Raw genomic sequence first — 26,723 nt, 5'->3', positions numbered from 1 at the left:
TCAAACGTCAGTAGATAATTTTCCATTTTTCTGCTTTCCTAAATTTTATTTTTGAAGTGTACCTGAAATTATGATTGTCAGAAAGAAAGTGTTAGTTGCCTTCTTAAGATAGATAAAATAAAACAAAATTTCTTAGATATATTTTTCTCTACTTTTAATCCATAAGTGCATTTATCTTAGGATTTGTTTTCTATTTCTCTTCAATTACATTCATAGAAAAAATATTAATTTATATCTTATCTTTTCTGTAATCCAAATAATTGCTCAATTATCTTAGGTTTCTTTTCATTTTCTCAAGTAAAAATTGTATAGAAACATACATATTTTTTCTATTTTTATAGAAACTAAAGTCTCTATAAAACTCTAGAAACTAGAATTTGGGTTATAGAAAACCCAAAACTAGAGTTTAATTCCTTGGTATTTAAAAGGCAATTATAGATAGATGTTTTTCATTACTAGTATCAGTTGCTCCTCTTCTTTCTGTCTTTCCTCATTCGTCCCCTGCAAGTCTTTTTTAGGCACCTTCATCATATGGTCTTTGTGCCTCGTGAAACGCTCAGTTGAATGGAAAACCTCAAACCTGCCTTATAATGCAGTATTTTATTATTTCATTGAAATTATTTTCTATGTCTTTTTTTTATAGAACATACAGTGGGAGAGGTTATTAAATTAGATCCTGGAGGATCGCCACGAAGAGTCTGGGGGAAAAGCCCTACAGATTCCGTTCTAAAGATACTTGGAGAAGCTGAACTACAACTTCAGACGGAACTGTTAGAAAACACAACTGTGACCAGCGGTGAGCAGAAACTAGCTGTTTTTCTATACTGGAAATAATATTAAAAAATAAATGGTATTTTTAACATATGGTTAAGTAAATTTTTTGTAAAAGAATTTGTTTTGTTATAATAATTTCCTAATTAGATGAAGAATAGTTTTATTTTCTGGGGAGTTGTCTCAAATGGTAGTCTTAAGTTTTGATCTGCTGTAAGTTCAATGGGATCTAAAGATAAACAGGAAAGGAAATGTGGATGGGAGAACCAGAAAAGTAGAATTGTCAGAATGATGTTTTATGTTAAGAAAGATGTAGGAGCATTATATTGAAATGAATGGTGTATGTTTTAGGGTGGATTCAGGAATTCGGTTGACTCACAGACTAAAAGATACCTGTAGTGGGTATGACCGATATCCTAGGACAGGAGGGTGAGTTCTTGTGTGGAAAACATTTATGATCCATGAGTGTGTTGGCTCTTGGTATTGCAACTGTGCATAAACAAGTGTCTGCATATGAAACAGGTATTTTCAAATTGCACAGGTTATTCAAATGAAGAGGAAGTTGGATGCAGTATCTTTTAACGTTGTGTCTAGGCATGAACGTGTGTTCCTCCGTGTCTTTCTACAGTTTGATAGCTCATTTCTTTTTGGTGCCGAATAATACATTGTAAGGATGTGCCACAGTTTGTATGTTGCTCACCTATTGAAGAACATCGTGGTTGCTTCCAAGTTGTGGCAATTACACGTTAAATTGCTATAAACATTTGTGGGCGGGTTTTCATATGGACATAGTGTTGCAGTTCACTTGAGTGAATACTAAGGAGTATGATTGCTGGATCGTATGGTAAGGTATGTTTAGTTTTGTAAGAAACTGTCTAACTGTCTAACAAAGTGGCTCTTCCATTTTGCATTCCGTGAGAAATGAATGAGTTCCTGTTGTTCCACATCTTCAGAATTTTAGCCATCGTAACAGATGTGTGGCAGTGTCTCACTCACTATGTTAGTTTGCAGTTCCCTGATGGCACATTATGTGGAGCATCTTTTCATATGCTTATTTGTCGTCTGTGTGCTTTTTTTGGTGAGCTGGCTGTTCATAGCTTTTGCCCATTTTTAAATTGAGTTGTTTGTTTTCTTATTGTTGATTTTTAAGAGTTCTTATACATTTTATTTAACAGTCCTCTATGTGTTTACATGTTTTGCAAATAATTTTTCCCAGTCTGTGGCTTGTGTTCTCATTCTTTCAACAGTGTCTTTTTCAGAACAAAAGTTTTTAATTTTAATGAAGTGTGTACAGTTTATTAAATCTCTCTTTCATATTTTATGCCTTTCTTGTTCTATCTAAAGAGTCCTTGCCAGCCCTGGCTGGTGTAGCTCGGTGGATTGAGCGCTAGTCTACAAACCAAAGGGTCACCGGTTTGATTCCGTCAAGGCATGTGCCTGGGTTGCGGGCCAGGTCCCTGGTGCGGGGCACACAAGAGGCAACCACATATTGATGTTTCTCTCCCTCTCTTTCTCCTGCCTTTCCCCTCTGTCTAAAAATAAATAAATAAAATCTTTTTAAAAAATAAAAATAAAAGGTCCTTGCCAAACCCAGGGTCATCAGGATTTTCTGTTGTGTTACCTTCTTGAAGTTTTATAGTTTTGCATTTTAACATTTAGGTTTGTGATTAGTTTTGAGTTAATTGTTGTGAAGTGTGTCTAGACACATTTTTTCTGCCTGTGGATATCCAGTTGTCCAGCATTGCGTATTGTAAAGATTATCCTTTCTCCATAGAATTGCCTTTGCTCTGTTGTTAAAGATCAGTTGACTATATTTATGTGGTCTATTTCTGGCTCTATGCTGTTCCATTGACCTGTTTGTTTATTGCAGTACCACGTTGCCTTGATTACTATAGCTTTTAGTAAGTCTTGAAGTTGGGTAGTATCATTCCTCCAACTTTGTTCTTCTCCTTTAATACTGTGTGGACTATTGTGAGTCTCTTGCCTCTCTGCATAAACTTTAGAATCAGTCTGTCAATACTCATAAAATAACTCGCTGGGATTTTGATTTGGATTGCATTGAATCCATAGATCAAATTGGGAAGAACTGGTATCTTGACAATACTGAATCTTCCCATCCATGAACATGGAACATCTCTTCAGTTACTTAGTTCTTTTTTGATCTTTTCCATCAGAGTTTTGTAGTTTTCCTCATTATGTAGTCGTCTCCCCACCCCCAAATTTAGGAAAGTATTCGTAAGTTCACTTTTCTGTTTTGTTCCTTAAGTCTACTGAGGGACTTCTGCTGTGTGTACTTTGGATCTCTTTTGTCTTTCTTCATCTTTCACCTTATCTTGAGTCTTTTTTGTTGCTTTTCTTTCATTTTATTTTTTAATTATAATTTAGATTATTTTTGAAGTCCTCAAGGATATGCTGAGGGGGGGGTAGAGAGAGGCAGAGACAGAGACAGAGACATGGATGTGAGAGGGAGACATTCATCAGTTGGCTCCCTTGCGTGTCCTGACCCAGGATCAAACACGTAACCTTTAGGTGCAGGGGATGGCACTCCAACCAACTGAGCCTCTGGCCAGGGCTATTTAGATGATTTTTTTCTTCTTACTGCATTTATTAGGCCTTGCAGAGCCATCTTTAGTAATGATGATATCTGGCATTTTTGTACCTGATATGAGTAGACATTATTTATAGCAGAAGAATACAGCTGAATGAGTGAAAACACAGATATGACCTCTACCGCAATCAGTTTGTTGATGGGCTTGGTGAAGGGAAGATATTTCAGAACATGAGCAGCACCGGTTTTGTTCTCTGTTGACTAGGAAGAAGTAAGAGGTAACACAATTTACAAATACCTGGACACTACATTTTTCCTAAGGAAGCTAATGGAACCAGGGGCAGTCCCTGCCTGCCCAGTGTTTTAGGATGACTGCAGGCAGCACAAAGGGCCTACCTGAATTGCAGTCCAGACCAATAAGCTGGTTCTCTGTTTTTCTCCCGCCATTTCAACCATTTGTGTACAGACATAGTAGGCAGAAAATCGAGTTTTTACAGGGCTGGGGTTTTGCTGTGGGAGCACAATGAGTTGAGGATGTATGCAAAAGAATGATTGTAATGATGGACTTTAGATGGATTTTAATGGGGATGAAGGGGAGAGGAAACATGGTAGGATCAATACATTGTAGGTACTTGTGGAGAAACATTTATTAGAATTGGGGTGGTAGAGGGAGAAATAGGATGTTAGAAATTAGAAGGTGGAATATTTAACAATGAACATTTTGAGGAGCTGTGGATAATGATATGGTCTCCAAGGTATGACCATCGGAGTAACTGAGGTGTGGTGAATGCAAGATCATTGGGGAGGAACTGAGAAGCCCAGGTGCTGGAAGGATTATTGATGTAGGTCAATAAGAAGTCAATTAAGTCAGGTAAGACAGAATTAGTATTGAGAAGATCTGTCGGTGAGCTAGAAAGTAACACCTTAAAAGAATGAAAGGGAAAGACTTGGGTGTCTAATAGATAAGTGCAATGAGTTGTTCCGAGGTAAATCCATTCGCTACTGGCATCGATTAAAAGTATGGAGAGTTTCTGAGCAATTAGAAGTAACTAGCACTACCAGAAACAGACAAAACAATTAGTTAATAATTTCAAAACTACCATTGTAACATATATATTAGTGTCACGAAAAGGAAGAAAAAAGTAAAGCATATATTAACCACCCTAGAAATCGTTATGTATAATTTAAATAAAATTTGGCTGTTATGTATTTCAATGAATTACTAATTTCTAATATATAACAGTTTAACCAGTTACCCGTTATAAGAATGCAATTTTGAACTTTTTTCTAAATGCTGTTACAGGTAATATTCGAGTCACTTTGAAAATGTAGTATGATTTTTCATTTTTATTGTTTCAGAGATTTCTCCTGAAGGGGAGAAGTACAAACCCTTAATTACTGGAGAAGAACAAGCAAAGGGTATTGCACTTGAAATGAATGTATCAGCTACTGGTGATTCTTCTGTTGAGACAAACAGCCCGAAGTTTAGGGAGGTAGCTCCACAGATGTCTTCGCAACCAGAAGGAAATTTGGATGGTATGTTTTAACGGGTCAAAATGAGCTATATTTAATTTATTAATACTTTAATTTCTTCTTTGTAAAGGAATCATCAAAATATGTGTATATGTTTGGGTAATCATCTCAGATTAGATTCACTGTTTTTATACTTCTGTTAACTGGTCTGGTTTCTTTACTGCAGCACAACAAATCATCTCAAAACTTCGTGTTAACAACCGTCTTATTATATCTCATGATTTTGCATGTCAGGAACTATTTCAAGGCTTGGCTAGTGTGTTTTTTTCATCCATGTGCTTTTGTCTCTGGGATGGCTTGGGGGGGCTCAGCTGGCAGCCAGGATGATCTGACGACCCCATCGGCTTAAGTAACTACCTGGAAGGCTGGCTAAGCTGGATCCCTCTCCCTTTTCATGTAGCTTCCAAGCCTTTCTGTGCACTCTTTACAGCAGGATAGTCTGGTTTCACATATGGTGGCCCAGGGCTCCCAGAACCTTAGGTAAAAGCTACTTGTACTCCTGAACACTAGTCTTAGACTGGCACAGCATCACTTCTGTCTCTCTCCATTGGTCAGAGCAGTCACAGGGCAGCCTGGATTTACAAGATGGCAAAACACACTCCTCCTCTCAAGAGTTAAAAGAACTTGAAGCCATCTGTAACCTGCCATAGTCTGCCATTTAATCAAAAAATTATTCACATTTCCCCCACATGCTAAATACCCCTTCTCAAAGCTTCATCTTCTTATGACATTGGCTCAAGGTCTGAAGATGTTGTCAATGTCAGGCCCCTCTGGGGGTGCAAGATGATGTCACTCTCTGTCTTGTCAGGGCTCGGCTGGACCTGCTCAGCTGGGTGCCTTTTCTTGGTTTTAGTCTCATGGCCTTGCCACGTGGTCTTTCCTGAATAGTTAAACTCCTTTTACAGTGGCTTTGGCTTCCAGGTTCCAAGGTGGACAATGCCAGTTCTCTCAAAGGCTAGATCTAGAACTGACATAGCAGCCTTTCAGCTGTACTCAGCTGGTTAAGGCAATCACAGTGCCAGACCAAATTCAAGGGAGGGGAAACACAGGACCCTCTAGGTGAGGCAGACATCAGAGACTTGCCGTATGTGTGACCATCTTTAATTCACCACAGTAACTTAAATAGTCTTATTCATTAGAATCATAGTTAATAGGTATCTTAAGCCTTTTTTAAAATATAAAACACTGTGAGGCATAGAATAGAGGCTGTATAGCCTAGTGCACGAGTCAGCAAACTTTTTCTAACAAGAGCCATATGGTAAATATTTTAGACTTTAAAGTCAAACAGTCACAGATTGAGTTTGCAGAGTAAGGCATGTTTATACGGCTTAAGGTGCTAGAAAACAATTGTTCTTTAAAAAGTAGATTAAGCCCTGGCTGGTGTGGCTCAGTGGATTGAGCACCAGCCTGCGAACCAAAGGGTTGCAGGTTCGGTTCCCAGTCAGGGCACATGCCTGTATTGCAGGCCAATATTTCTCTCCCACTCTTTCTCCCGCCCTTCCCTTCTCTCTAAAAATAAATAACCAAATCTTAAAAAAAAAAAAAAGTAGCTAAAAAAGGATTCTCCCAAGTGCTTACCTTGTATGAGTGACCCAAAGAAATCATTTGAATAAAAGCTAAAAACTTTAAGGATTGATACAGTATCAATTATCTTTCTAAATAGGACAGATAATTGGAAACTTAAAATCTAGAAGGAAAGAGTATCTGAATTTCAGGAAAAAAGAGGGGGTAATGGTGGCTTAAACAAGATAGCATTGATATAAGAACTGGAAAGGAAAAAGAAAAGTCAACAAATGAAGAAAAAAGAACTCTTCTCATACTGTTTATTATCAGAAAATATCAACCAGGTAAAAAATGAGCCACTACCAGAAAACAGTGGTCATGCCCTGGTTGTTAATTATTTGAAGGTCTAGGAAATTAGATTTAGTGCACTTCCAATTATGTTCTCAACATCATTGTAGAAGTCTGGGTAATAGGGTTTTTTTTTTCTTTTTTGGTTGTTCAAAGATAGATTTTGATGATTGAATTTTCTTGTCAGTTTTCGAATCCATGATCCTTATTACAGTCTATTCTTCCTTGTTTCTAACCACAGTATTGTTATTTTTAAACTACTTTTTATACCTTCTTTAAAACAATTTGCATATTACTGAAATTTGAAGGAAGAGAAAATTTTATATACTAATGAAAATTCAGTGTACAATGTTTCTTTTCAGTATTTTTATTGCAATGAAAAATGTGAAAGGAAAAGTCAGAAATAGAAATAGCTGAACTAGACAGTTAACACAGTAATAAGATTAAATATCTATAAATAAAACATTTACTTTTTTTGTTATAATCAATATATTAGCCTAAAACTAGGTAATGATAATTTATGGAAATTTATTCCATTCTTTCTAAACTGATTTTGCTTTGAGACATGTTTTTTGGCATGTTTCTGCTTTTCAGAACCAGATGACTTGGAAACAGAAGTTCTGCAAGAGCCGAGTGAAGCAGACCAAGACGGTGGCTCGCCTTGCCCTGTTATTGACGTATGGGTTAGTGAGATTAAAGAAACAAAGGAAACTGAGTATGTTACCTCTTTTTTCTTACATGTCAAAACCTGGGTCCCATTTTGTACTTCCCTTTGAAGAAATACTGTAATAATAATTTAATATTATCTACATCCTGTTATTATAATACCTTCTAAAAATAATATGTTTTGGATATTGTATTTATATGGTTCAGAAATCAACAAGTATTTAAAAACATACAGTAAAAAGTCTCTCCCACCCCCACCCCCATCCAGCAAATTCCCTCTCTCCTTCCAGATATTTTTCATATGTACATAAGCAAAAACAAATATATTGTCCACCCCCCTTTTAAATACAAGCGTTAATATAATATACATAGTATTTTTCACATTTTTTATTTTTAGGCAGCAATTTGGGAATATTTTTCATAGTAATACATACAGTGCTTCTTTTTATTTTATGTCTACTTAGTATTCCATTATATGGATATACCACAACTCAGTGTGTCCTACATGAATTCATATTACCAATGATGCTGCAATGAGTAACCTTTTAATAAGGTCATTTTGCATGAATATAAGTATATCTATAGCATAAATACATAGCTGTATAATCCTGGGTCAATTGCATTTTTGTAAATTGCATTTGTAATTAAATTATTATTCCCTTTGGGGGTTGTACTAACTTATGCTCTCGGAAAGAACATATAAAACATCATATTTTCCCCACAGCCTTGCCGAACTTTTATTGTCAGTGTTTTTATTTTTGCCAATCTGATAGGTAAGAAATAGTATCTTGGTTTAGGATCTTTGTTTATCTCTCTTATTATTGGTGAAGTTGAGCAATTCTTTTCAAATCTTTGTTTCATTTCTATTTTTTGTGAGTTCTCTGTTTATATGGAAATATATCCAAAATATTGAGTGATTAATGAAACAAGATTATATCAAATAAAAAGCATTTCCACATAGTAGAATAACACCAGTGATAATTCTATGTAAATATTATTATATATGTTCTCAGGTGCATATATATGTATGTGAATTTAAAGGGAAATTATGGTAGATGTCCACAAAACCGACAACAGCAAGGGGTCTGATATTTGAGTGGTTAGGGCTGTCCTAAAACACTTCTTTTTGGGGGTTGAGGTAAATTTACATAACATAAAGTTTATCATTTTAACTATTTTAAAATGTAACATTTAGTATTATTTAGTAAATTCACACTGTTGTCCAACCATTGTCACTGTATGGTTCCAGAACATTTTCATCACCCAGAGGAAGCCCTGTACCCATTGCACAGCCACTCCCCATTTTCACGTCCTCCCAGCCCCTGGCAATCACTGTGTGCTTTCTGTCTATGGATTTGTCTGCTCTGAATGCTTCGTATGAAATTTCATACGTGGCTTTTTCTGCCTGTCGTCTTTCACTCAGCACAATGTTCTCAGAGTTCATCTATGTTGTAGCATGGACCAGTACTTCTTTCCTTTTTATGGCCAAACAATATTGCATTATATGAATGTGGCATACATTTTTATCCATTCAGCAGTTGGTGTGCATTCAGCATATGGTGGTGGATCCTTTCCAGGACTGTTTCTAACTTTTGGCTATTGTTAATAGTAATTTTGTGAACATTTGTACACAAGGTTTTGTTACAACACCTCTATTCACTTCTTTTGGGTGTAGACCTAACCTTGGAGTGGAATTTCTGCAGCGTATGATAATTCTGTGTTTGCCTTTTTGAGGAACCAAGGAATATTACATTTTAAACAAAGAAATGTGTCACCTGTCTGATTAAAAAGAATTTTTTTAAGATTTTCTCTACTTATTTTTAGAGAGAGGGGAAGGGAGGGATAAAGAGAAGGAGAGAAACATCAGTGTGTGGTTGTCTCTTGTGTGCCCCCTACTGGGGACCTGGCCCATAACCCAGGAATATGAATTAAATAAACGACCCTTTGGTTTCCAAGTTGGCACTCAATCCCCTGAGCCGCACCAGCCAGGGCAATTTTTAAAAAATAAAAATAGAAAACTATTCAAAATTTAAAACTGAAAAAGTAAAACTACTTAAATTCGAGATGGATTAAAAGTATTAAGAAAATAAAAATTGCCTATAAACCAGACCTCCAGAAATAAATTACGGGTACCTTTTGGAATATATTCTTCTCATCCAGCAACTTTCAATCTTTTTCATCTCATAGCACATGTAAACTAATGATTTAAATTCTACAACACATCAAAAAATACATTTTTTGTCAATCTGAAAAAATAGGTAGAATTTTGATTCATTCACACCAAATGGCTATTGTTGTGTTGCCTGTTGTCTTTTTTTATTTGATAATCTAAGGGAAAAGAGATCAGTGCAGCTGACTAAATAATCAGGTGTTGCATGTTTTAAAAATTCTTGTGGCACACTGATTGAAAAACCGCTGTTTTAGTCTTTAAATTTTTATTTAAAATATAATACATGAGTTTAATTCCCAGCTATATTGAAATAAAAATTGAGTTCTTCTTTACCTTTCAGCCTCGGTTAATTCATTCCCTTTGAGTGTTAAAACATTTTGTGCCTGTCATTCTATTCTTTTACTTTGCTACGCACCATTTTTTCAGAATCTAAACTAGTACCATTTAATGCTAATCGGCCTACAAACTACCTTGCTTACTTTAATAATATATCTTGACTCTCATTCCATATCAGTTTATATAGATTTCTGCTTCATTTCTTAAAGAGCTTCATGATATTTCATAGTATTACTATATCATGATTGCTTTATATTCTCTGCTATTAAGGGGTATTTTGATTGCTTGAAGTAGTGATTTTCAAACAGCAAGCAGTAGAATTGCTTTGAGATTTATTCAAATAAATTGCTTGAACTTATCTCCCCCCCCCCAAGTTTCTGATTATGGGGACTAAGAATTCACATTGCTAACAGTTTCTGTGTGTGTGGCTGCTGTCTAGGGACCATGCTTTGGGAATCACTGTTATAATAAATGGTGAGGCTGGTTGTTGTGAATGATTATAATCGGTGAAGGTTTGTACAGGGCAAAAATACATTGTGCTTGTGAGAGAAGGTATACTCGTATATATAAATAAGAAGAATATTTGGAAGAGGGATCACAACATGCTAGTGAACTTGAGTTCTCTTTTTTTTTAAGTATTTGAGTGTCCTATTGCTAGTCAACTGTGGGCTTTTTTAAAACTGGTGTATTTGTGTGGCAGATTTGAAGACCGCATTACCATGCAGCAAAACGAAGTTTCTGAAGATGCCGTCTCGAGGAATATGGATCAACTTAGTGAAGTTCACATAGGTAAACATCACTGTATTGGTCTAATTACTTTCTGGAACATTGTTAACACTAACCAGTTTTAGTTGAACAATATATTAATAGAGAGCATTCCTTATCAGCCACCTCAATCATTTAAAACATGTCATAGGCACAGGGCACTGGACTCTGCATTTATAGGCCTGGATTGTTTGACAGTGTGAGCAATAAAACTTTTAAGTCAATTATTGTATTGAATGTTCCAACTGAAAAGAATTGCTTCCCCAAACTAACCCAATAAACTAAGTGCTTCGATAAGTTGTACCCTTGTTTTCAATAGCATTAATTAAAATATAGGAGAAAAGATAAACTGAAACTAAAGATGAATGTCTAAACATTTTTTCTTCATATTTTCTTGCTTTAGTGTGTACCTTTTAGAACTTATAATGTGTTGGAAGTATGTAACATTAACTCTGCTTTCTGAAAATGAAACATATCTTGTTAAAGATTATTTATAAGGTAGTGTAATTATATACAGCAGGTCCTCTAATAACATCATTTCATTATAACATTGATGAGACCCAGTAGGAACTTTACTCTAGTGTATATGAATTAACCTGTCATAAAATTGGTATTGCTGTGTGTCTTTTCGGTTAAAGTTGCACAACATACTGGCAGCATTACCTGAGGACTATACTGTATATATTTTGATTTGGTTTTTCTGATAGACATGAAGGGTTTTTTTGCTAGACTCTGTTAAATACTATGCCTTATCAATAAAACTTAGAACTTTTATTTAAGTACTATATGCGCTTATCACATAATCTTTTGCTTTATACCACAGAACCGAGAGCAGATGATTCTGAGCACTCTAAATGTGACATAGATAAATCTATGCAACCAGAACCATTTTTCCATAAAGTGCTTCAATCCAAACACTTGAATGTAGTCTCTCAAATTCAATCAATTCTGTGTTCACCAGAAGAATCCTTTCCACTTCGATCTCACTCTAATTCACCACCAAAAAATAAAACCAAGAATTCCTTGCTGATTGGACTTTCAACTGGTTTATTTGATGCAAACAACCCAAAGGCAAGTATGCTCTTTGTTCACATGGAAAATGTTATTCATTTGATAAAATTTTTATGAATTTTTTTGGTAAACCATAATGAGTTTTAATCCCTTAAAAACACAAACACATATTTTCACACACACGCATTAGAACAATTTACAGAAACAACAAAAAACCTCCATTTTATCTTCTGAGATACTGAAAACAATCAGGACAAAGACTGTTTCATTGACTTCCTGTTCAAGATTCTTTTTATAGGGTCTTCTCTTATTTAGCAAAAGGTCCCTCTTATACCCTTTTATACTAAATTTCTTTCCCACTACCCAACCCACATCTCAGTTTGAGTATGAGACTAGGCTTAAGCAATATATCGTAAATGGATAGAAGTGCCATATTGCCTAATTTATACAAAGAAAGATTAATGGATGTTCATATGCACTTTCTGATAAAAGTTTTTCAAACCTCTTTTCTCATTTGCTAAATATGGAATTAATTTACTTCTTGGTAAGAAATTAAACATTATAGAGAATTTTAAAATGCAAATAAAGAAATCACATATCATTTTGTTATGTTACTTTGCACATATATAATTTTTATATATATCTTTTTACCAAAATAGGATATAGACATACTCTTTCCTGCTTTTCTATGTAATATGGATTATAAAATTATTACAAATAATGATACAAAAATAGAATTTTGTCATATTGTCAGGTTGTCTCATATCATCTTCAATGACCACAAATTTCATTTGTTGTGCTATATCATAATTTTTAAAATCTATTTCTTTAGGTTTGGGCCTTTACATTTCAGTTGTGATTGCCACCCTCTACATCTGCATCTGGACATATCTACAATTATTCCCATAAAATAAATTTCCATAAGTGAAATTTAAAAAGTTATGTATTGCCTAATTTCCCCATCAAGAAACAGTTCATAGTGCTGTCAGCAGTGTATGAGAGTCTGTCCCCTAAACAGCACCAACTGCTATCGTTTACTTAAAAATTATATATTTAACAAATGAGTAATTGTGTTCATGTTTTAAATTTTGTATTTCTGTGTTTACCAGTAAGGTTGATCATTTTTAATACATTTCTCTATATATGAATAAATTGCCTGCATTTTTTGGTCCTTTATTGGTTTTTAAATATGTCATTTTGATGTTCAATTTAATTTCCCAATTATACAAGCTTTTATTTTGTGAAGTATTTTTTTTATCCTTACCTGAGGACATTTTTTATTTTTTTGCTTTTAGAGAGAGAGAAAGGGAGCTAGGAAGGGAGAAAGAAACGTGGATCGGTTGGTTGCCTCCCACATGTGCGCAGACCAGGGATGGTAGCACCCATACCAGGTTTGGTTGTGGGATGACGCTCCAGCCCACTGAGCCACACCGCCAGGGCCAGGGCGGTGGAGTATCTTCTTACACTTATCTTAGATGTAGAGATTGCTGACTAATAGCAGTTAGACTTTCAAAGATAAACGCTTGGTGTATCCTTGGTGGAATAGACAAGGATGATCATATAACCCATTTACTTCCTTTTGTAGTAAAGGTGTATCACTGTCTTCAGCCCAAGGCTTTTTAAAAACTTATCGCTGTCTTTAAAGTTACTACTCCTCACATAATACATTTGATCATTTGATTTTCTTTCATGACCTCAGTTTTAGTCTCACTAAGTTCTATAAAAGTACTTACTCTGGGAGTATACACAGCAAAGCAGGTTTCACGTTAGAAGAAAGGGCAAGAAAAAACACAAGAAAATCAAAGCAATCTGTAGCCATTTCAGGCAAGGACAGAAAACCATATCTGCCTGTCCGATAAATCTCTGAAATATGAGAGTTCATCACTGGGCCAAAATAGTAAGTAATCAGTAAGTGGTGGTCTTGAATCATGAAGAAAAGGTAAAAATTATTTATAAGCATTTATTTAATCTGTTTACTAAAATGGGATAATTAACCTCTTACAAAGGTAGTATAATTACATACAGCTGGTCCTCTAATAACATCATTTCTTTATAACATTGATGAGATGCAGTAGGAACTTTAGTTTCTTTTTTTAAAATGTTGTTATACTACTTGTGTTATCTTTTCTCTTAAAGGAAATCCATCTTGTGCTTTGGATCCTAACCTCTCTCACCTTCTCAAGGAATCACTCCTTTTACTTTTGTCATTCTCACCTGTATTGTCAACTTCTTCCACTAGAGTGGATTTCCTGAATGTACACGTTCTAGTAAGTCCCATCATGAATAGTGAACTTCCTTTGAGCACGTGGCCTTCTCTAGCTGCCACCCCATTTCTCTGATCCAGTGTACAACCAAACATCTTGAATATGTTGCATCTTTCCAGTCTCCACTTCCATTTACTTCCCTCTACGTTCCAATGTGGTTTTTAGCCCACTGCTTTACTAAAATTGCTCTTGTCAAATCATCAATTACTAGGGTGTTATCACACCTTTCTTGACTTTTCTTCCTTCAACAGAATTGATATACACCTTACTTTTTAAATCATTTTATCTGTTGGCTTCCTTTATATCGTAACTTCCTAGATTTTCTCTGTGGTCATTAGTTACTCTTCAGTTTTCTTTGCTGGCAGGCAGCTACTACTATGAACATATCTTCTTAAAAGAATGTGTACTCTTCTCTCATTGGGTGAGGTGTTCTGTAAATGTGAAGAACTAAGTCAAACTGGTTGATACTGTTGTTCAAGTCTTTATCTTTCATGATTTTTTGTCTACTTTAACTATCAATTGCTGAGAAAAAAAGGTTGAAAATTTTAACTATATTTGTATAATTATTTTTTCAACTGTGTCAATTTTTGTTCCATGTATTTTGAAGTTCTGATATTGTGTAAATAAAATTTAGTATTGTTATGCCTTCTGGATAAATTGATTGTTTATTGTTAGGAAGTGTTCCTCTTTGATTCAGGTCTTCGATAGCCTTGCTGATTTTCTTTCCCCTTATCAATTACTGAGACAGGACTGTTGAAATTTTCAGTCAGTTGAATGTAAATTATTAATTTTTATTATTCTTGATGAATATGACCCCCTCATCATTATGAAATGATACAGTTGTTTTCCTGGTCATATCTCCTTGTTCTGAAATTTACTTTGTCTGGTTTTAATATAGCCATTCCAGCTTTCTTGTGCTTAATGTTTATGTGATATATATTTTTACATCCTTTACTTTTAATCAAACACTTTATATTTAAAATAGATTTCTTAAAGTTATCATATAGTCGAGTTTTGCTTTTTAACCATCTGACAATCTTTTAATTAAAGTCATTAGACCATTCAGATTTAATGTAATTTTTGATAATTATCATTATGATTGAGTTTAAACTAATACTTTGCTTTTTGTCTCATTACTTCTTTTGTTTTTGTTTTTTTTTTACTTTTATTCTCTCCTTTTGGATTGAATATTTTTAGTCTTTTATCTCTATTACTTGCTTACAACAGATGTTGAAAAATATTTAATAGTCTTTCTCAATTTTCAAGATACATCCTTAGCTTATCACAGTTTTTCTTCAAATAGTGCTATACCAATTCACATGTAAGAACCTTACAAGAGTATACCTACTTTGATTTCGACTCTCTTGTTTATCATTAGTGATATTGTTACTACTTGTGTTATATGTTAGAAACACTACAAAATATTTTTATTATTTATGCTTTAAATATTCAATTATCTTTTACAGAAATTAAAAATGGAGAAAGTCTTAAATTTACATATTTACCATTTCTGACATTCTTCATTCCTTTGTGTAAAATTCAGGTTTCTATCTGGTATTATTTTCTTCGACTTCAGAAACTTCCTTTGTCATTTCTTGTGTAGCCCTGTTGGTAATATTTTTTTTTCAGCTTTTGCTTATTTAAATATATTTTCATTTTCCTTTCATTTTAAAAGGATATTTCATTATAGCCAGACTTATATTGTCTTCTGGGTTGCGTTGTTTCTAACAAGAAACACTGTTAAAGAAGTAGCAGCTTTGACAAGGTATATGTAGCCCTGGCTGGTGTGGCTCAGTGGATTGAGTGCTGGCCTGTGAACCAAGGGGTCACTGGTTCGATTCCTGTCAGGGCACATGCCTGGGTTGCTGGCCAGGGCCCCCAGTTGGGGGCGCACAAGAGGCAACTGCACACTGATGTTTCACTCCCTCTCTCTCTCCCTCCCTTCCCCTCTGTCTAAAAACAAATAAATAAAATCTTTAAAAAAAGAATGACTTGATAAAATTGAGAGTATAACACTTAAAGAAGATTACTGAAGGTAAATGTTTAATAAGTCAAAATAAAATAGTCTGAAGATGTGATCTTCTCATGATTTGACTTGTGTAAGACAGAATGCAGGCTGCCAAATGAAGGAGCTACTTGTCCTTCCCTTGAGTCCCTCCTCACTCTAGGGGACAGTGGATAATGGTAGGGGAGACCAGATGTGTTCCCTGATACTTTTCTCATCTGGGGAGTGGAGTGGAAAACTGATCTCTATGAATACTTGAGAATTTCCGTTCTTTCAATTGACAACCAGACATGTACCTCGAATGTCTTCTTCTGATTTGCTAAAATATCAAGTCTTAGGTAATGTTAATAATTTTTACCTTTGGTAAATACTCATAATTTTTAAATTAGTGTTTTAAATTCATTTTTAATCTGGTTTATGGGTTGGAGTGAGCAAATACTTGTAGAAACTATTTTGAGAGCACACGGTTATAGTTTAATTACAGTGAGGAAAGGCTAAACAAATGTGCTCATTATAAATCACTTCATAGTATCACCATAGTACTACTAATTCATAATTTCGTATGAAAAATACTACAGATGTGAAAGCGAGTTAATAGTTTTTTTTCAAGTAGTTTCATGTGAAGTTTTGTTAGTGCAACTAGTATTAATTCTTCTAGTGTCTTACATGGCTGTCTTCATTTCTGAGGAAAAAATAGAAGTAATCCAACAATTTAAAAAATCTAAAGGAAGCATATATTTTTTTACTGTTTTTAAGTTTTCTAACACATTGCTCTCCTGTTTGATTTATAATGCCACCAAATCCTAGTTGTGTAAAATCATGCTGTGAAGAATCTAGGAAAAAAGTCTTGACTATAAATAGAGATCTATGAATGTTAAAACTAGAATATTGCTTTTAACAAGATAAAAAAATTAGTAGAATCAGAATTATAAAGCTCACAGTTTTCTTATATGAAATTTTCTGACCAAAGATGAATATCCTATTAAAAGCTTTAACAGTTTATCAAACAAGACTACGAACATTAGTGATTTTTAGCACAGGACGGATAGCTGTGGGGTTGGTAGGTGTGTAAACCCATTCTGGGAGGAAGGTTGTCAGATTACATAGCACTTGACTTCCTAACTGTATTGTTTATGTTATGGAAGTTATTTTAATTAGTGAAGGGAATAAATTAGATTGAGATGATTTTCCAGCACTAAAATTTATGTCAACCTAAAAAATACTCATCCTTTCATGTAGTCGCTTTGTATTTAGGCATGTAGTGCAAATATGCTATTAATTTTTTTGATTATCGTGTATCTGGAGAAACTGTTGCTGGGTGTATATTTTACATACTGCTGGTTTATAATAAACATGGTTCAAACCATTAAAATAATAAATGAGGCAAGCATACATTCTGCTGACAGTAGGAGATTCAGCAAAAAAAATACTTTTGGTACTATTACTAAGTGCTTTAACAAGCAGTGTATCCTTACCATCTTGTAGTTTGTAACCATTTGTTCCTCCCGAGTGCTATAATATGTAAATTATGTTCAAATAATGGAAATTTATCCTTTCTTATTCTCAAAAACAGATTGTACCAATAAAATTGGCCAAGTATACAAATTGCCATTAACATGCTGAACATTGTGTTTTCACAGTCTCCCATCTGGTGCTGGGTTCTTATCAGGGCCCTGGGAGTCCTGATTCGGATCTCAGGATTCCTTTGGGGTGAACCCAGCCCCGAGACTTCTATGATAGGTGTTTGTTTCGTAGCCCTGTCTGTCCATTGACATTCTCATTGTTGGTGGACAAAAGCTAGTCCTAATATCCCTGGTCAGGTCCAACACAAATTCAAATTCTAAACACCTCAGCTGTGTGCATTGTTTTTTCTCAGCTCAGTTTGCTGAGTTCTTTCTCACCTTGCTGCTACAGCTGATGCACTAAGAACACTTGAAAGGCTCCACTCGTAGGTAGTCCATCGCTGTGGGAAGCAGTATTAGGCTTTTTTTTTTTTTTTTCCAAGCTAAATGGAGGCCCCTGATTTAACCAATGTCGGCTAGCCAGCAACTCCTAGTGACAAAGTGATACAAAGAGCCACCAATTATGTATAACTGTGCTTAGCCAAGCTTCAGACTAACTCTAGGATTTGGGCAAAAATATATATGGAGGGTTGGCCCTAGGAAAGTAGAGGAAGACTGAAGAGAGACACCATGAAAGTGGGACAGTATCGACCATGAGTGCGAAGGAGTAAGCTGGCGGTTTCTAGCACTGCTGGGCTCCTGACAGTGCCAGTTCCATGCTACGTGCACTTCCCACAGAGACAACCCTCCCTGCCTTTTGAAGGTGACTTTGTGTTGAAACCTCTGAGCGGAAAATCAAGCATAACTTGCAGGTTTAGTTTCCTCACTGAAATTCAAGAGAATTTGTTCTCACCTTGGACAAGTCAGCCATTTATCTCACATGGATTTAATAATGAAGTTATTAGCTCTAATTTTCTAATTTTTTGGTTTTATTTTCTAATTATCTTACTTGTAATAAGCAATCTGTTGACTCTTTTTAGATGCTGAGAACATGTTCACTTCCAGATCTCTCAAAGCTGTTCAGAACACTGACGGACGTTCCCACTGTGGGAGATGTGCGCCAAGACAATCTTGAAATAGACGAAATTGAAGATGAGCACATTAAAGAAGGACCTTCGGATTCTGAAGACATGTGAGTATGACATCATTAACAGATAGTCCCAGTAACAGAATGTCTGACTTTATATATGTTGTAGAGATGATGACTTACCTAGATAGTTTTTTAAAGAATGATCCGTAGCTAAGTTTTCACTACTCCTTTAACTTTTTACAGCATATCTAAAGTATAGTCACGCAAATTTTCATATGTATTTCTGCCTCTGAATAATGTAACTTAATCTCACTTGAAGAAAAAAGAAAATAGTTTCTATTGGTATCCGCTCTCTTAGTCACCACTTAGCATCCAGCGAAATGACTTGCATCTGGAAGGTGCTTAATAAATATTACGTGAATGAATCTTAGCAGGATAATGACTCTTCAGTAGTGCCACACCACGCGATGCAGGCTTTGCAATGGGAATTTCTGAAGTACTTACACAGTAGACTACAGTGTCCCAGGAGGATGACCAGAAACTCCATCCACATCTCTCTCCTGACGTGAATGATTTCAAAACCATGGCTGCAGAGAGTTAGCGGGGGAATCGTTGTTTGATTTGTGTGTGTCTGCATGTGCTCACGTGTTGTTCTGCATGTAACTTAATAGCTTTCACAGAATTCCTTTTTTCATGATTCATGAGGAATCTAAAATTTAGGGGGGTGATTTCACCAACTCTTCTGAGAGGGTTGGAAGTAATGCTCTTTAGGCAGGAACCCTGCTCCATGTCCTCTGATACCAGCCAGCCTCTCAGCCCCTCAGACAAAGGTACAGACTTTGGGGGAATAAAACCAGAGCACCCGGGATTGAAGTGTGTGAGAAGGGACAGTGTATTTAAGTCACCAGGAAGTACATTACAAAAAATTAAAACTTCTTTGATTTATTTTCTCATTTATTAACTTGATTTTCTCCTTTTCACCTCTGCCATTCAGTAGAAAGAACTTGTGTTTTGGTCTCATGGCGCAGTGTGTCAGTCTCGCCATTTCCCCTCTAATACCTGAGCCAGGGCTACTTCATCTGCTACATTTCGTTTTCTTTGTTTTTGTTAAGCCTTGTTCCTTCTTAAGTTTCTAACCGAATTTCATCTTTTAAATGTTGCCCTTTATTTTCATTTTTCATGGAGTTCTGTGGAATTTTGCTGGTGCCCTCAAAATTTGGAAGAAAGGTTACCTTTTTATCCTTATTTCCTTCTGCTTAGCTGTGGTCATTAGCATTTTAACTGTCTTTTTATTAAGCCTATTGGAGAACACAACACTTCAGCACCTTTATGTCTGACAAAGTGCTAGGTTACAATTTCTCCCTCAAAGTTTTTATATAAAGTATCAGTTATCTGAGTGAGCTGTAGCTCGTTTGCGGCTTCTCTCCTTTCAGTCACTGGTTGATTACAGTTTATTTTACAATTTAAATTAGAAGCCTTTAACATGATTTTTTACATTTGAAAACTAAGTGATTTTTGAAAGTAGGCTATTCCATGTCTATATAGGAAAATTTCACTTGATATTTCCTTTGTGGCAAAAATATTTTTTAAATCCAGATTTTACTCAAGATAGTATAACATGAAAGCCTAGTTAAAAAGTGAATTTGGGACCAGGTTTTAAAGTACCTGACACAATTTTTTTAATGTTCACTTTATAAGAGATCTTAATCTTCTCACATTTTCCTCACAATCATAGACTTAGCAGCCCTGCTTAAAATAAGATTTTATCAATGGTTATTGTCCAGTCACTGTAGTAATGGTACATGGCAGATATGCCTGGTATGTTCGTTTTATAATTAAATAGTAAGTTAAATGCTACTGGTAGGATGATCCAAAAGCATTACACATTCTCGCTTTCTCATAGATGCTTTGCTTTTCTACAGGTTCTACAAAGTCAAAGTGTAGGAGTTTGTACCATAAGTAACAAAGTAAAGATATTTCTGTATTAAAAGGTTATTTTCTTTTTCTATTAATAGAAATTTTATTCACTGTCTCACATAATATTGTTGAAATTTTAGTGCTTCAGTAAACATTTGTCTGTTTGATTGGAAAGTAAACTTTAGGAAAGGTCTTTCTCAGCCCTTGTATTTGGTTTAGCAAGTTTTTCTCTTTGCATGCCACTTTAGGAGAAAGAAGTGAATCATAAGAGAGATAACACTGTGAGTACATTTGGGGGTATTGTACAAGTGTCAGGACACCTAGACTTCGGCCCTGTATTTGTCATTTATTGACTGGGTGTCTATGACTAAATCATTGAAACAGTTGAATTCACAGTTCCAAGGCTCTGAAGTGAGTTTTGTGGGAATAAAATTGAAATAATAGAATAAAACTAAACTACAATACTATATAAATATAAAACATTATTTGCATAAATTAGTTCATTTTGGCATTTATAAGTCCATGAAAATAGAATTAATATCCTCAGGAACTTCTTGGAAACAAGATTCCTCAGATAAGATTATTATGGTTAGTGTATTATAATTACAGTAATGTCTGCTTATTATGTACTTTACAAATATTTCCTTTTTTTTGAGATTTTATTTACTTTTAGAGAGAGGGGAAAGGAGGAGAAAGAGGGGGAGAGACACATCGATCGATTGCCTCTCATATGCTCCCCGACTAGGGATCAAACCCACAACCCAGGCATGTGCCCTGACCAGGAGTCGAACCAGCAGTGTTTCGCTTTGTGGGACAACACCCAGCCAACTGAACCACACCGTGAGGGCTTCAGAAATATTTTCAAGAATAAACATCTAAAGATAAGACTTCTGGAGACCATTTTATTCACTAGATCATCCTGTTAACATGAACATGTAATTCCCCTATTTCCAATCTAAGAGGTCAAATGCCCAGGGAGCGTTTATATGGAAAGTTTTTTGTATAGAGTGCTATACACCAAGATTTTGCTGACTTTCAAAATTGCATAAAAGAAAAATATTTCAATAAGTAGTTATTTTAGAAAACAAGTAAAAAACCTCTTTAGACTGTCCTCTTCAAATACTGACATTTTCTTTCAAAATTTAAGCAATGAGTAGTATTGATAGTTACATGATTCTCTTTGGCAAGTCAAGACCCATTTTATTTTAGTTTAGTTTTTATTGATTTGAAAGAGAGAAGAAGGGTAGGGGAGAGAGAGAGAGAGACATTGATTTGTTGTTCCACTTATTTATGCTTTCATTGGCTGTTTCTTGTATGTGCCCTGACTGAGGTTCAAACCTGCAACCTTAGTCTAACGGGATAACACTATCACCAACTGAGCTACCTGGCCAGGGCCTCATGCCCGTTTTAAATAAGTCATCTTCTGGCTTATGTATTCCAGACTGTGTGTCATGTACTTTATTTATCAGTTGTATTAATTCTTGTTTCTTTTCTTAAAAACTGTAGGGTTTTTTGCCATGACCAATGTGGCTTGGTTGGGCATCATCCCACAAAACAAAATACTGCAGTTTGATTCCCAGTCAAGGTACACGCCTGGGTTGCAGATTCAGTCCCTTCACAGGGCTCATGCAAGGGGCAACCAATCAATATTTCTCTTTCACATTGATATTTATCTTCCTCGCTTTCTACCCTCCTTCCCCTCTCTCTAAAAATAAATAAATAAAATCTTTTTTAAAAAACTGTAGGTTTTTTTCAAATTTCTTTTTATCCAATATTAGTACTTTTAAAGTTTAATTTTTTAATTTTCAGTGTATTTGAAGAAACCGACACAGATTTACAAGAGCTTCAGGCCTCTATGGAGCAGTTGCTTAGGGAAGAACCTGGGGAAGAATACAGTGAGGAGGAAGAATCAGTCTTAAAGAACAGTGACGTAGAGCAGACTGCGAATGGGACGGATGTGGCAGACGAGGACGACAACCCCAGCAGTGAAAGCGCCCTGAATGAAGAGTGGCACTCGGGTGCGTGGTCGTGGCCGTGGTGGGCCTTTTCCTTTTTCAGTGTGTACAGGTATTTCAAGTGGAGTATGCTTTTCTGATACCTGATTTGAACCATTTCCAATTTTAAATAAAACTGAAGCATGTTTCTTTGTCCTTTTTATTCATTCTTTTTCTTTTCACACAAATGCATATACCAATTGTTCCATTTTTCCCATTAAATTATGAAAATGATTTTTGAAGCATTTTTATTCTTCTTGACAGAATAATAATATTCATTTCTTCCTTTTTTAGTAATAAAGTAGTAACTTTGTTTTCTTAGCGTATTATGTTTTGCAGAGAGCATCTATGTACACTGGTTAACCAGAAGTGTGTTAATACTAAAAACAGTTTTTAAAACTGGTTTAGGAACTATTCTTTGTTCATAGCATTACCCCTAGAATACAAAGAAAATTTGTGTATTTCATTAACTATCTATTTGGAAAGAAGAACCCAATGTGAAAAGGAATGACTCCAGTAATTAGGTCTTTCACTAGAATTTTTCAAAGTACCTTTGGCGTGTATTTGACATAAAATATATAGAGCATTTATAATGCTTTTTAGGTGCTTGACTAAAGTTTTATGGTGTGTGTCTTAGGTTGTCTGCCTTCTGCATGCTTTTTTGATGTTTTGCCCCCTGTTTAATATCTACTTTTTAAAAATAGTTGTTAAGGTTGGTTACCTCCATGCAGAACATAGGGGTGTACTTTAAACATTGTTTTTACTAAATTTGATGACAACTCTCAGGAAGTTTTTATTCTAACCAGGTTTACTATTTATGTCTATAAAAGAAAAGATTTTCAGAGTAACATTCTTATTAAGACAGATTTATATATATATATATATACATTGATTACCTGCATAAATGACAAGTATAACAACAAAAACTTTTTATTTAAAGCACATAGTAGTCTATTTCAATGACATTATTTACTTATAGAATTTTAGTCTGTTAGGGTAATAATTATTCAGTCTTTTTAATCATAAATGATCTTATTTTTTAATGTTTTTTAGATAACAGTGACGGCGAGATAACTAGTGAGTGTGAATATGACAGTGTCTTTAACCATTTAGAGGAACTGAGACTCCACCTGGAGCAGGAAATAGGCTTTGAAAAGTTCTTTGAAGTTTATGAGAAAATAAAGGTAAGTGTAATGTCAATTAAAACATTTAATTTTGAAATATACTCTGTTTGAATTACTAGCTAAATGTCAGTGATTTTTTATTGGTTAATAGATTTATTATAAATAATTGACATAGTCTTCATCAGAGAAAGATGACATTCAAATATTACTTTATATTTGTAAATATGGTATAGGCTATTCACGAAGATGAAGATGAAAATATTGAGATTTGTTCAACCATAGCTCAGAATATTTTGGGAAATGAACATCAGCATCTTTATGCCAAGATTCTTCATTTAGTCATGGCAGATGGGGCCTACCAAGAAGGTAAGATTTCCTCGCATCTTTATACTTTAGATCAATGTGCAAAGAAACAAAACGACAAATGTAAATTGATGAGCTTATGTCACGTGCATTTTAGTGAACTCTGTATGGGAGCCATATCTAGTACACTTTAAGCAATTATAAAATTAGTTGTGTCATATACTTTTACTGGTTCTGACATATACTGATGCACTTTTATTGGCTTACATCCTTTAAGTCAATATTTTCATTTAATTTATAAATAGTATTTGAATGAGATTTTTTTAAAGTCTCCTTGTTGGATGGCTCTAGAAGTTGTAACACTTCCTTATCAAGGATATAGTGTTAAACTTTTAGACACGTATGCTTCAGTAATATGTAAAGTTTCTCCTAAATACTAACTGTAATCTCTTCCAGAGTAAGTAGAGTTCATCTATAGTGATGTGAATGTAACCCGTTTTTATATTTGGAAAATATTTACCTATAGAGCCACTCAAAATATGTTAGGCCTTTTTAATTAAAAGTTGTTACAGTTAAAAATGATACCTCCTTAAATTTAGTCAGGAGCACTAAACATGGAACCAAGAGACCAGTGTTATAGTCCTGACTCTTCAGGAGACTAAAAATGTGACATTGCGTGATTTATTTTGTCTTAAAAGTTTCAGTTTCTTCACTATGAAAATAGAGAGTTGATCTCTACTCTGAGGTACTATGGTTGGTTTTCGAAGTATGTATTGTGTGCCTCTTAGATGGCTAGCACTTCATTACTCTGGACATTAAAAGACCTAATCTTTGATCACATGTCATCTTTGATTACAGTTTCCTTGGGAGATGAGACATAAATATATGAAGGCACGTTTAAAACTATATATAAAAATACTCACCTTAGATACTTTTTAGTGCAGTAGGTATTAGAGAAGGGGGGGAGGTTGGACTGCCAAAAATGGAAAGAAATGTAGAGGGAACAACTTGTGGGGAAAACAGAATGAACCAGGAATTACTGTGTATTAAGATTAAATTGACCGTATTAGAAACTTCTTACTGAGAATTAGTCTTTGTCATTCTAAACTGAAGTGTTTAAAATACCCAGGAAATCAGTGAGGACTTTTGAATTGAAAGAACTGACATAATGAATGAGATGTTTTATAAAGTTCAGCCTGGCAGTTATAAAGTATTCTGATGGGTTGGAGAGCGCCGAGATGGGAATAAGATCTGTTTTGAAACTATAGGTGTGTTTGGGCATGAGATGATGCATACCTGGGGTTAGTGTTTGTAGAACTAGAGCTGTTAATATTCAGTTCAAGGATTCCAGAGCAAGGCTTTTTACAAAAATATATGATATTTTGACTCATGAAAAATGTTTGCTAAAAGGAAATTCAATAATTTTTTTAAATTTTGGAAGCAGCTTTACAGTTATGTAGACTTATTTACATTGACTGTTTTTTTCTAAACTTTTATATGTATTTTATAAAGCTCAACAAAAGATGTTTCTTTGAATTGCTTTAACAGAAGTAAAAGTCTTGTAAAAACTCTAATACTTATTGATTAATCAAACTAGAAAATCTTCAGGTACAGTGAATACTGATATAACATCAAAAACCATTGTATTTTTGTTATTCTTCTTAACAGAATAACTGTCGGAAAAAGTTACAGGAGCTACTATAAAGGACACATGGACAAAATCAAGGGGGAGGGTTGAGGTGGGGAAGGGAGGTGGGTTAGGCTAGGGTGGGGTGGAGGGATGGGGAGAAAAGGCATACAACTGTAATTGAATAACAATGAAAACTAAAAAAAAAAAAAGTTAATCATTATCGACATGTAATGCATTGAATATAGACCAGTCTTCTTCATAAGCCAGTAATTCATGCTGCATTTATTATTCATTATGATTTCCTTTAGCTCCCTTAGTAGTTAAGAAGATAACAATTCAAATAATATTTTATATCTGTGGGACATTTACACAATGGAATACTACTCAGCCATAAAAAAGAAGATTTTACCCTTTGTGACAGGATGGATGGACCTGGAGAATATTATGCTAAGTGAAATAAGTCAGTCAGAGAAAGATAAATATGTGGTTTCACTCATATGTGGAATCTAATGAACAAACTGAACTGAGCAAAATAGAGATAGGTTTATATAGAGAGAGCAGACTGACAGGTAGGGGGAAGCAGGGTAGGAGGTGGAGGGATTTAGCAAAAAGGAAGAAAGACTAATGGACATGGACAGCAGTGTGGTGATTGTGGGAGAGGAGGTATAAGGAGACTAAATTGTAACAGAAAAAAAAACAATTAAAAAAAAGAATTGACTGCATTAGGGAAAAAACTGGACGAAAAAAATCAAGGTCTGATGAGAGTTTCTGGATCTACCAAAAATTATTTTTTTACAAAAAAATTATTAAAGAACTATAAAATAACACCATTTGGAGGAAAAATGTAAGATTTTAATGTATAGATATTCCATTACATGAAATATCTTGAAAGTTCTCTTCTAGAATTTCCCAGACAGCTTGTATACCAGGTTCTTTTGATTATCCTTCTTGGTGCAAGTACATTTTTATTCTGGGGGCATTTAATTTTTTGGAAAAAGCTTCAAGTTACTTAAAATCAAGCTTAGTGAATGAATTGGGTTATCAAGGTAAATAATATGTGGTCTTCTGTTTTAAGTGTTTTACCATGAAGTAAGGAGTAAAAGAATATATAAACTGATTCTGATTATTTTGAACAAGAATATATTTCTAAAATATTTATCCAAAACTTCTATTGCTTTAAATGTATGATTTGTGGACTAAAATTGAGGATTTAGAATGTCGATGCTTAAATTTAATGATATAA

At 34.7% G+C, this 26,723-nt stretch overlaps 1 protein-coding gene across 10 annotated transcripts in view; it reads left to right on the top strand.

The window, feature by feature from the left end:
• NEK1 (NIMA related kinase 1) overlaps window positions 1-26,723 on the top strand; it is a 103,679-nt gene that overhangs the window by 73,409 nt on the left and 3,547 nt on the right. For all 10 annotated transcript variants that reach the window (XM_071219167.1, XM_045202737.2, XM_045202742.2 and 7 more), the window contains 9 exons: window positions 644-796; window positions 4,679-4,855; window positions 7,298-7,418; window positions 10,576-10,664; window positions 11,464-11,711; window positions 18,463-18,614; window positions 22,239-22,447; window positions 23,477-23,607; window positions 23,781-23,913. In XM_071219167.1, coding sequence (XP_071075268.1) covers window positions 644-796; window positions 4,679-4,855; window positions 7,298-7,418; window positions 10,576-10,664; window positions 11,464-11,711; window positions 18,463-18,614; window positions 22,239-22,447; window positions 23,477-23,607; window positions 23,781-23,913 — 1,413 coding nt within the window. The remainder of the gene's footprint in view (window positions 1-643; window positions 797-4,678; window positions 4,856-7,297; window positions 7,419-10,575; window positions 10,665-11,463; window positions 11,712-18,462; window positions 18,615-22,238; window positions 22,448-23,476; window positions 23,608-23,780; window positions 23,914-26,723) is intronic.

This window comes from Desmodus rotundus, chromosome 9 (genome assembly GCF_022682495.2).
Source record: "Desmodus rotundus isolate HL8 chromosome 9, HLdesRot8A.1, whole genome shotgun sequence".
In the NCBI taxonomy this organism is placed as follows: domain Eukaryota; kingdom Metazoa; phylum Chordata; class Mammalia; order Chiroptera; family Phyllostomidae; genus Desmodus; species Desmodus rotundus.
This window is presented reverse-complemented; position numbering and strand designations above follow the sequence as displayed.